The sequence below is a fragment of the Crocuta crocuta genome, unplaced genomic scaffold (assembly GCF_008692635.1).
Source record: "Crocuta crocuta isolate KB4526 unplaced genomic scaffold, BGI_CrCroc_1.0 scaffold68, whole genome shotgun sequence".
In the NCBI taxonomy this organism is placed as follows: Eukaryota; Metazoa; Chordata; class Mammalia; order Carnivora; family Hyaenidae; genus Crocuta; species Crocuta crocuta.
The window spans coordinates 1-11,805 of record NW_027532426.1 but is presented as its reverse complement, the minus strand read 5'-3'; the positions used below and the strand labels follow the sequence as shown (position 1 = coordinate 11,805).

General features: G+C 46.3%; 1 protein-coding gene across 1 annotated transcript; it reads left to right on the top strand.

Moving 5' to 3' along the window:
* Positions 1 to 5,619: 5,619 nt before the first annotated feature.
* RPL27 (ribosomal protein L27) lies at positions 5,620 to 9,178 on the top strand. The gene is made up of 5 exons (XM_077779289.1): positions 5,620 to 5,710; positions 5,949 to 6,031; positions 6,946 to 7,115; positions 8,883 to 8,993; positions 9,095 to 9,178. Exons 2-5 carry the CDS (start codon positions 5,951 to 5,953, stop codon positions 9,141 to 9,143), a joined length of 411 nt encoding a protein of 136 aa, XP_077635415.1. The 5' UTR covers positions 5,620 to 5,710; positions 5,949 to 5,950; the 3' UTR covers positions 9,144 to 9,178.
* Positions 9,179 to 11,805: the final 2,627 nt, after the last annotated feature.

The following is an 11,805-nucleotide window of genomic DNA, read 5'->3' as shown; positions in this document are numbered from 1 at the left end:
GACCTTAGAGACTCTTGGCTTTGGTTTATGAGTCTGTGCATTATTAGCCCATCCGATCCAGATCAGTGTCTGCTTGAGTGACGTCTGGCTCTTGGCCTTTCTGCCTCTTCTTGGCCCTCAATCTTGGATCAGGTCAACTTTGGTGGTGTTTTTTTCTCCCGAACATTATCCCATCTCACCCAGCCACACAGTCCATTCCCACAGCAAATCTCACCTTACCTGCTACTGTTGGAGCTGGCACTTTTAAGTCCATTTGTCTAGATCATTTATGGCGGATGTTAACCGCCGTGGCTATACGGCACAGCCCTGAACCACCCCGGTATTTTTCTAATTCTCACAAAGACTAATTTGTATCAAGGTTTTGATTCTAATTTGTATCGAGCATCGTGGGAAGCTTTTTTAGGCCGTCCTAATTGAATCATCACTACCTCCAAGACAAGGCAACATTAGCCCCCATTTTATAGCTGAGTAAACTGAGGCTAAACATTTTGTCCAGGTTTATGTGATGGAAGAGCTGAGATTTGTACTCAAGTTACCTGAATCCAAATCCTATGGTCTTTACACTCTATCATGTTATCTCATCATATCATGCTGCTTCTAGATCTTTTGTTCCCCTCTCTCTCTTATCCACCCCCTCGCTCCACCATCAGTTTGGGGAAGAGGAGGTATTTCCCACATGCCTACCAGAAATTTCAGCTGCCAAGGGACTAGGCCACAAGGAGACGAACAGACAGCCACTATTCTGCCAAGTTCTTCATGAACCATAAAGACAATGTAGAGATGGAGACAATGCCTCCAGCATCCCAGCAGTCAGAAAGCTGTTAGTCACTGATATCATCTGCATTGTTACTAAGGCAGAACTCTGTCTTTGGCTCGGGGTGAGGCACACAGGATAAGGGGGGAGAGAAGGGAACAGTCAGCCTAGGTCTAAGCATATGCAAGAGTAGGATGAAAACAGGTCATGGATATGTATCCATAAAAGTGCAGGCTCCATTGTTATAAAAGTACAGTCGACAAAGCATTTTTTAAAAATTTTCTTAAGTTTATTTATTTTGAGAGACAGAGCGAGTGGCGAAGGGGCAGAGAGAGGGAAAGAGAGGGAGAATCCCAAGCAGGCTCCACTCTGTCAGCACAGAGCCGGACGTGGGGCTTGAACTCATGAACCGTGAGATCTCAACCTGAGCCGAAACCAAGAGTCAGATGTTTAACCAACTGAGCTACACAGGCACCCCTGCAAAGCATTCTTAAAGATTTCTAAGGTGGAGGCAATGGACTGGCTCGGTTAGTAAGCATGCAATTCTTGATCTCAGGGTAATAAGTTCAGGCCCCACACTGGCTGCAAAGATTTCTTAAAATCTTAGAAAAAAATGACTTCTAAGGTGTTCTGCATTCATTCATTCTTGAATGCCTGCCAAATGCCTGGACCAGGCTAGGTACTGAGCAAAGAGATGACTAAAATATACCCCCTGCCCTCAAGGAAGACATAATCTAACTAAGCAAATTGGAGATCTGGGTGACTTGTTAAAACAAAAATTGCTGGGTCCCATCCTATAGATTTTTATTCTGTAATTCTGGAGTGTGGCCTGAAAAGTCACAATTCTAACTTCCCAGGCTCTAAGCATCCCAGACTGATGCAGCTGGTCTGGGGACCACACTTTAAGAACCACTGATCCATACCAAATAAGATATGTTCTATAAAAAAGCTGAGTATGGATTGGATTGCTGAGGAGGCACAGAAGGAAGAGATGGATTCTGCCAGGGAGAACTTTGGAGTGGCCTTGAAGAATGGATTTGGATAGGGTTTTGCCTAGTTACAGTGGAAGAGAATAAAGACACACGGACCCACCTGAGTAAAGACCTCAGGGCTCAAAAGAGGTTGGATATTTCAGTAGTTTGGGGGGGGAGAGGGAGTGAGTGGTATGTGAGGATGTGGAAAAGTAAGGCATTTAGGCTGCAGGAAAGGAAAGGTGAGTTTAAACTTAGGTACACAAAGCCAGTGAAGGATTTCAAGCACATAAATGGGGGATTTAAGAGTTACTATGCTGAGGGAAGCTCCCCCAAATGAGCTCTATAGATCCTATATGGCTCCACTCCAGACTGAAGTTGTTATCTCCTAGGTTGGAAATCCATCTTTCAAGCAATTCTGATCCACATAAAAGTTTGAGGAGGAGGGATGCCTGGATGGCTCAGCTGGTTAAAGCATCAGACTTCAGCCCAGGTCATGATCTCATGGTTCATGGGTTCAAGGCCCCACGTTGGGCTCTGTGCTGACAGCTCAGAGCCTGAAGCCTGTTTCAGATTCTGTGTCTCCCTCTCTCTCTCTCTGCCCCTCACCTGCTTGCACTCTGTCTCTCAAAAAATAAACATTAAAAAAACATGAAAAAAAAAATTTTTTTTCAAGGTTGAGAAGAGAGGTCCCTGGGTGGCTCAGTCGGTTAAGTATCTGACTTCAGCTCAGGTCATGATTTCACGGTTTGTGAATTCGAGCCCTGAATCTGGCTCTGTGCTGACAGCGGAGCCTGCTTCGGATTCTGTGTCTCCCCATCTCTCTCTCTCTGCCCCTCCCCCTGCTGATGCTCGATCTCTCTCAAAAATAAATAAACATTAAAAAAAAAGTTTGAGGAGGAGGTGAAAAAGATCTGAGGCTGGATCAGTTAGGGAGCAGGTGGAAAAGGACAGAAAAGATTTAAAAGCCAAGGGAAAATTCAGAAGATTTAGTACTAATTTGATTTGGAGAATGTCTGTGAGAAGAGTCCAAGACAATTATGAGATTTCTGGGTTTGGTTTCTATTTTCCAAAGGAGATACAGCAAAAGAGGCAGCAGCAGGCTGGGAGAAGACCATGAAGGTGGAAATGAACAGGGTGGTGCAGCGTAGCAAGGGCACCGGGTTGGGAATGAGAACTTGGCTCTTGCACCACCATCTCTGTGACTTTGCTGCTCTAGAACCGTCCTCTCAGAAGCCAGAGTGGATGATCTCTGGAGGTACCTTCCAATTCTAAAATGTCTTATTCCAAATTAAAACAAAAGATCTTTCTTATTAAAAAAAATTTTTTTTTAAGTTTATTTTGGTGGGGGGGGTAGTTAGAGAGAGAAAGGGAGCCACAGAATCTGAAGCAGGCTCCAGGCTCTGAGCTGTTAGTGCAGAGCCCGATACAGGGCTCAACCCACAAACCAAGACATCATGACCTGAACTGAAGTCGGATGCTCAACTGACTGAAACACCCAGGTGCCCCAAAACAAAAGATTTTAATGGAATATAGAAATATAAGTAAACAATTATTGTGATAAATCACTAGAATGGGGTCTTGGCTGCAGGGAAAGCTGGTCCCTGGAGAGGCTTAAGACGAGAATTGATGAAACCCTGATTGTTCTCATATCTTGCCCAAGATACAGATTCTTCAATGTTCAGATACACAAAAACTGTAAGATGGTTTCCCTTTCTCTTGAACTCCTAAGGCAAGTAAAGAACCATCTAAAAACACTTCCAGGATGGCAATGAGAAAGAATGAAATCTGCCCATTTGTAGCAACATGGATGGAACTCGAGGGTATTATGCTAAGTGAAATAAGTCAGGCAGAGAAAGACATACCATATGTTTTCACTCATATGTGGAACAGGAGAAACTTAACAGAGGACCATAGGGGCAGGGAAGAGGAAAAAATCGTTAAGGAGAGGGAGGGAGGCAAACCATAAGAGACTCTTAAAAACAGAACAAACTGAGGGTTGATGGGGCTGGGGGAGAGGGGAAATTGGGTGATGGGCATGGAGGAGGGCACTTGCTGGGATGAGCACTGGGTGTTATATGGAAACTGTTGTGTCCAAATCGCAAGTCCGAGAGACCTCCAAGGAGCCGGCACCGATGCAAGTACAAAAGGGTCTTTATTACAAGCTCGAGCAGGGGCTCACCAGCCTACCGGTGTCATGGCAGCAAGGTGAAGCGAAGAACAATAGCGAACAGGGTTTTTAAGGAGTAAGGGATGGGGGTGTTACAGTACATGTAGCATCATCACATAAGCACCAATTACAATTACAGCTTTGACCATTCAGTATCTGTGAGGTGTTCATTACTTTTGGTGGGACCAAATCATGACTTTTGAGAATCCTTTGAAAATGACCAATTATGAGGTGAGTTCAAAGGGCCCACGTGGGGTTCAGGCAAGCAGTGAGAAATTGGCTAGTTTGTATCTACAGTTTCCAGTCTTGACTCAGACCATAGGAATGTTTCTTTTTACTTTTTGATTAGTTGAACTGAGGGCGGTCTGAGGATAGCTTTAGCCTTGAACAGTCTGAGACTTTTCCTGGGACTGGGACTGGGGCTACGTGCAGCTCGAGATTTCTCTTAATGGAGGACTTAATTTTTGGTTCTTCAAAACCAACTTGACAATAAACTATATTTTTAAAAAATAAAAAATTTAAAAAATAAAAACACTTCCAGGGACATCTCCTGACTTATCTGGTAAAGCANACCAATTATGAGGTGAGTTCAAAGGGCCCACGTGGGGTTCAGGCAAGCAGTGAGAAATTGGCTAGTTTGTATCTACAGTTTCCAGTCTTGACTCAGACCATAGGAATGTTTCTTTTTACTTTTTGATTAGTTGAACTGAGGGCGGTCTGAGGATAGCTTTAGCCTTGAACAGTCTGAGACTTTTCCTGGGACTGGGACTGGGGCTACGTGCAGCTCGAGATTTCTCTTAATGGAGGACTTAATTTTTGGTTCTTCAAAACCAACTTGACAATAAACTATATTTTTAAAAAATAAAAAATTTAAAAAATAAAAACACTTCCAGGGACATCTCCTGACTTATCTGGTAAAGCATGTGACTCTTGATCTCAGGGTCCTGAGTTCAAGCCCCACGTTGGGCATGGAGCCTTCTTAAAAAAGTGATAGGAAGGAAGGAAGAGAAAGAAAAGGAAGGATAAAAAAATAAAAACACTCTTCCAGTGAGTGAAGTAATTGAGTTTGCAAACCGGTTAGGCCTGGGTTCCAACCTAGATTTGCATCTCATCTATACTGCTGATCAGGGTCAACCTAGCATAGGTAACTTATCTTCTTAGAATTTCAACTTCTTCATGTCTAAATAGAAGGAAAATACACAAGATGCAGAGTTGTGGGGATTAAATACGCTGTCAACTTACCTAAAAAGCCTAGCACAGAGTAGGTGCTCAGTGATTATCACCATCGCCATCCTTCACCTTCCTCACTGCTTATTCTAGTCGGTAATGTCTGTGACATCACTAGATTCTAAATATTGGGGGTAAGCACCCTTGCCTAATTGATCTTTATCTCTCCCTCCTTAAGCCTAAGAATGCACACTAATACAAGTCCTATTTTGCTCTCTGACTCTTGCAGGTCATAAAAATCTATTTCAAACTGTGTCCCCTTCTAGCGCCAGAAAAAGGAACTACAACCAAGGGGTGCAGCGGAGTCAAGTCTGCGCGTTTTAGAACCTTCCTTGCTTTTCCCATACACGGGCGGAAGGACTCCTTTGCTCTTGCCTACTGCTGAAGCTACTAATAAAGTTTGATTTGAATAAATGAGCGTCCAGGACCGGCTCTCCCCGCAAGAGCTTCTTCCGCCCGTAAAGGATTTCAAGAGGTGGGGCGAAATGTGAGGGGCGGGACCGGATGTGAGGTCACTCTCCCCGAGGTGAAAGGTTAGCGGAAGTGCCCTTTCTTCCTTTCTGCTGTAGGCTCGAGAGGCTTGTGTTGGTGAGTAAAACGTTGGGGAGGATGTTCCAATCCGCTGCCATCCGCGGCCAGGGGGTCGAGTTGCGGGGTGGCGCCGGCCGCTTTCTGTTGCCCGGTCACTGGCGACTTCGTAGCTGTCCTGTCCTGTGATCAGGGGCCCGCGGGCGGCCTGGGCTGAGACCGTGAACGCCGCCTTGGTTTCCGGGCCCACATTCTCGGCTTGCGGGTTTCTGAACGGCCCCTTTTCCTTCCTCTGCAGAGATGGGCAAATTCATGAAACCCGGGAAGGTGGTGCTGGTCCTGGCTGGACGCTACTCCGGACGCAAGGCGGTCATCGTGAAGGTACCTGCCTCGCGAGCCTCTGCGCGCCTGCATCCCGGGAACGGGGCTGGTGTCGGAGGGCCCGCAAGCGTGGAAGTCCAGAGCTAGCTTGGCATTGGAAACTGAGCGTCGCGGGTGGGAGTGAAAGCATAAGGGCTTTTGAGAGAGGAAGGTGCAAAATACAAACAGATGGGAGTTGAATTGGGCGCCTAACATAGGATGGTTGTCTACTAAAGAGGCTTTAAAAAATAATAATGCTCAGCATTTATCGAACGCTCGCTTGGTATCTGGCACTGCTTTCCAAGCGGTGTCATGCCCGCTTCTTGAGGTAACCGTGAGGGAATCCTTTCTACTGCTGATATCTAGAGACGTTAAGTAATTCACCTGAAAGAAAACGTTAAGTGCTGTAGCTGGGATGCTGTAAAATGAGGAGAAACTGTTTCTAGTCGATGATCACTTGGCATATTCTAGCTCTTCACTCTTTGTCTTCTGCCTGCATTTTGTGGCCTCTTGTGGGATTTTCCTAAGCTCTGGCCACACACTTGCGTTTGGTTGTTGTGGGACCACCGGGGCACCTGTGTTTCCCTTCCCCCATCCGTCTGGAGTTAGACCACCAACTAGCCGGGCAATTGTAGAAGAAGCTAAGAGATGTAAAGGCCTAAGAACCAGTGCTTGATAGAAAGCAAACACGCAGTAAATGCTAATAATTGTTATTTTTATTATCTCCCACAAACCTTTCCAGATCTTTGTGGGAATGAATGTGACAGCCCTGTTACTGTCTGGGCATCTAGCGTGGCACTCAGAAGGTCTGCTTTGCGCAGTTTTTCCAGTAGTGGGTCTCAGATTGGGAGCCGGGGTATTGATACCTGTCCTGCATTTAGCACAGCACCTTGAATAGGCCCTCAGTTAGTAACATGTGATTCCTGCCTGTTCAGAACATTGATGATGGCACCTCAGACCGTCCCTACAGCCATGCTCTGGTCGCTGGAATTGACCGCTATCCCCGCAAAGTGACAGCTGCCATGGGCAAGAAGAAAATCGCCAAGAGGTCAAAGATCAAGTCTTTTGTGAAAGTTTATAACTATAATCACCTCATGCCCACAAGGTGAGCCTATCAACAATGGTTATGAAAGTGACTTTCTTTTCGCCCCTCTCTGCCCTGCTGAATAAGGAGACAGCTTTCAACTTTGCAGCCATTCCAGTGTGGGGAAGAGACATTTACATGTACGACTTACAAAGTGATCGTGGTTTCAAGTATTGCCTCATTTTATTTTTTTAAGGTTTATTTTTTAAAATACTTTTTTATGTTTTTTTTTTAATTGAGACAGAAACAAAGCATGGGTGGGGGAGGGGCAGAGAGAAAGGGAGACATGGAATCCAAAACAGGCACCAAGCTCTGAGCTGTCAGCACAGAGCCCAGTGTAGAGCTCGGACCCACGAACTGCAAGATCCTGACCTGAGCCAAAGTCGGATGCTCAACCGAGCCACCCAGGCACCCCTCCAGTGTTGCCTCTTTAATTCAACATGGAGCTGTATTCTGTCATTTTCTGTGGTGACTTCCCTGACTTGGCCGAGCAGGATTGAAAAATCTCTTCCAAGCTTGCTCTTGATCTGTCTCCTCACCTGGAAATTCTAGATGTGTTGGGTAAAGATTGCTTCATTTGTTTGCAATCACGGTAAATACAGGCACAGAGTCTGACCTCCTCTCTTCCACTATTCCACTTTCAAGGATAATTTTTATAGGTTTTCAAAAATTGTTGATAAATAAAGGAAAGCAAGCCTCCCCTCAACTAATTCCGCTCAGTTTTCAAGTCCCTAAGTTCCTGGCCTTTCACAGTATTGGGTGTCATTCGCACTGTCTTGGTGTATAGGTTTTAAGGAAGTAAACATTTGAGAGTCTTGAATAATAATTGCCAAAACCCAGCAGTGTGTGCCTTACGGTTTGCTCCCGGGGACTGTGTGTTTACCCTTAATTTGTTGTCTTTTTTATTATTATTATTTTTGAGAGAGGGATAGAGAGGGCATGAGCAGGGCAGGGTCAGAGAGAGAGGGAGACACAGAATCTGAAGCAGGCTCCAGGCTCTGAGCTGTCAGCACAGAGTCCGATGCGGGGCTGGAACCCATGAACCTTGAGATCATGACCTGAGCCGAAGCCGGATGCTTAACCAACTGAGCCACCCAGGCACGTGCCCCCTCCTTAATTTGTTGTCTTAAAAGGCAGAGCTGTTTCTCAGGTGCTGGGAAACAATGAGACCTCAGTAACTAGTCACCTAGCTTTTGCATTCTCATAACCAGCTTTCGCATTCTCATAATGAGGCTAACTTCCCCGGGCACATCTTGAACACCACTAAATAAAATAGCTCCAAAATGAAAGCTGACCGACCACCATGGTTATAGTGAAGAAGATTTAATAAAGTTGACAGTCCTTAGCCAAAAAAAAAAAAAATAGTCACTGTGGAAAGTTGAGAATGAAATGTGAAGTATTTTAATGGCTTGAGTCTTTTTTTGTTTTTGTTTTGACAGAGACAGGGAGTGAGTAGGGGAGGGGCAGAGAGGGAGACACAGAATCTGAGGCAGGCTCTAGGCTCTGAGCTGTCAGCACAGAGCCCGATGTGGGGCTCGAACCCACAGACTCTGACATCGTGACCTGAGCCGAAGTTGGATGCTTAACTGACTGAGCCAACCTGGCGCCCCTGCTTGAGTCTCTTTAAATTGGCAGTTTTTAAAAAGTATCATCAGGACTTTGGCACAGCTTTTGCGGATTGCTCATGTAGAGACAGACCCTGCCACCCCAATGTCCCAGGAGTGCTTGGGCTGCGTGAAGGCCCTGGCCGCGTGTGGGCTGATCTTCCCTCCCCACTGTTGTCCCCAGGTACTCTGTGGATATCCCCTTGGACAAAACTGTCGTCAACAAGGATGTCTTCAGAGATCCTGCTCTTAAACGCAAGGCCCGGCGAGAGGCCAAGGTCAAGTTCGAGGAGAGGTAAATAGCTTTGGTAGTGGATGTTGCAGTATGGTACCCCTATCCTTTATGAAGGGAATTTAGTTTCACTGTTCTCATTGGTGTCCTTTTTTTCTCTCTAGGTACAAGACCGGCAAGAACAAATGGTTCTTCCAGAAGCTGCGGTTTTAAATCTGTTTTGTTTCAGTCATTAAAAATACAAAAAAAAAAAAAAATCTTGTCTGCCTGTGGTGTGTATTATTAGACTAGGAAAAAAGAACATATGAGACAGTGGGTGAGAGAAGAGGCTGTGGGAAAGTATATAAAATAATGCCTTTGTGAGACTTGGACTACTTCTCTCCTCCGCCTGATAATCCTTTAATCATCTACCCCTCAGTGGGTAGGCGTGAGCTACTGAATGGTTTCCCAAAAAAGACTCCTGATGTGTAGGTGCAGAGTTTAGCATCCTGGCTTCAACCTGTTCCCTTCCTAGAGAACCTGGGCCACTCTTCTCCCTGCCCCCTCCACTGTGAACACCCCCAGGCCCCTCTCAGTGGGCACTCACTACTTTGGACTGCGAGCAACCAACCTCAGGTTCTCAGACCAACCATAAGGTACTGAAGTCCCACCCTGAGTTTCAGTAGGTTAGTATTTCTAGCAGGTTGTCCCGTGACCCTGGTGCTGCCGTGATGAGGCCTGCACTAGAGAACAGCTCAGATGATCGGGGTGGGGACTAATGAAGGCCTGACCCCTAGTTCTAGAGTCATTCCTACTGAGATTAGAAGAGGTCCTCAAATGGCCTGACTAGCAGAGACCAGCAAGAAAAAGTGTGGTTCACAGGTCTTTGGCATAGGTAGGTCCCCACAGTGGCAGGAAAGGGATTTGGTCATTTTATTTGCCATTTTACGTTTCATTGGACAGTCCGTGTGACCCTGTTTTACTGGTAAAATAGGCTCTCCATTTGAATTGGTTCTCTGTCACCAGATGGAAGTAGGGTTCAAATGCCTATTTGCCAAGTCTTGTACTTGGCACGCAGCCACCTGGGATACAGGGGAAGAGACTGAGCGGGGCTGGGTCTATAAATTACTCTGGAACAATCATGAATTAGGTAATAGGAAACATTGTGCACTGAGTCCTGTGTACTTTCATTTGATCCTCACCCATCATACTTACATGGAGCTTCTCTCTTCAGACAGACCCCTCTGGCATGCGTGCTCAGTTCAAATGGAACTGAATTTAAACCCTGTCCCTAAAACTTCCAAGTTCTTTCTACTCCACCTCCAAGGCTCAAGTTCAAATACTGTTCCATCCAGGTTTGGATACATGCTTCCTAGCAGTAGGACGTCAAGCAAGTTTCTCTGCCTCAGAAGTGTGCAAGCTCATCTGTCAAATGGCAAAAATGGAACCAATTTTGTGGGTTGTTTTAAAAATTAAGTTAATTCATGTAAAGCAGATCCAGTATTGGGCACAAACAGCTCCCAACAAAATGCTATCTGTCAGTACAGCTCTTGTGAATCTGGTGGAGAGGCTTTAACCCTCGTGGTTTTAACTAGTCTGTATGTGCCTGGCATCTTTCTAGGCTCCAGGGAAATAAGACAAAATTGTATCCACAGGCTTGTGCTGGGAATGAGTGGTAGATTGGGCCCCACATCTAGCCTCCCCTGAGGCCTCCTATCTGGGTAAAGTCAACTTCCGAGAGGAGAAAGGCTCCTCCCAGGGGTGGGGAAACCAGCTGGGGGCGTGTGAACATCTAACAGGCAGGGATTTTGGTGAAATGAAAGTGGAAGCAAAGAGCCTGCCGGGTCTACATCAGGAGTGTACTTCAGGTCCGGCTTAGAGGAGACTAAAGCCTGTCAGAAGGTACAAGCAAGAGTTTAGTCACTGGACACTGCCACTTTGTGCCCAGCTCTGAAGCCTCAGCTCTTGCCGCCCGGACCTCAGGCCCATGTCAGTGACCCATGATGCCGTAAGTGAGGAGGGGAGTGTTGGGAGGGAAGGGGGAGAAGCAGAGGAGCATTCCTCTTGGCTGGAAATCTGCAGGTATCTCAGGGTCCGGTGGCCAAGCCCCTCCCTGCCCAGCTCTTAGACTTGCTGCAGGTCTGGGGAGAAGCACGGGTGGGATTACCCTAACCCACTGCCTCAAAGACTGTTCTGTAACCTGCACCTCAGGAGCGCGTGCATTCCGTGTGTGAACGTGCATTTTCCTGAGAGAGAATCCGTAGTTCTCATTAGATACTCAAAGGGTTCTAGGACCCAAAAAGTGTAAGACTTGTTCACACCCTTATCTCCTGAGATCTTCTTGCCCAACAGGCTTCCCCTCATATTTCATCTTAGAGTTGAACTAGATAGTCCCTCGCCTTATTGTTCATTTCAGCTGAACCTTAGGGCCCTCTTCCAGGCCGCAGGGAGACATGTCCCTCCTCTGAGAGCTCAGCTTCCCACCATGTGCTGTGCTCCTCCCTTTCCTGACCTGTGAATAATCCTACTCTTGCTAGACGGAGCCTGGTCCCTGTCCAGCCTGTTCACTGATCCCTAGACATGCCAGCACTGTGCCTGGCATGCACTCAGCACTCAATAAACAGCCGCTGAATGAATGAAGCTCCTCCCCTCTCCAGTTTCTTCCGTTTCCCCCTCCCTGATACTACCCCATCTGTTATAAAGACTCAGATGTCTTGCTTGGGAATTTCTCATTTGCCCCTCACATGTAGTAAGAAAGATCACAGGCTCAGGGCCGGCTGAGTCGGTGGAGCATGCAACTCTTAATCCCAGGGTTGTAAATTTGAGCCCCATGTCGGGTGTAGAGATTACTTTAAAAAAAAAAAAAAATCTTTAAAGGAGCACCTGAATGTCTCAG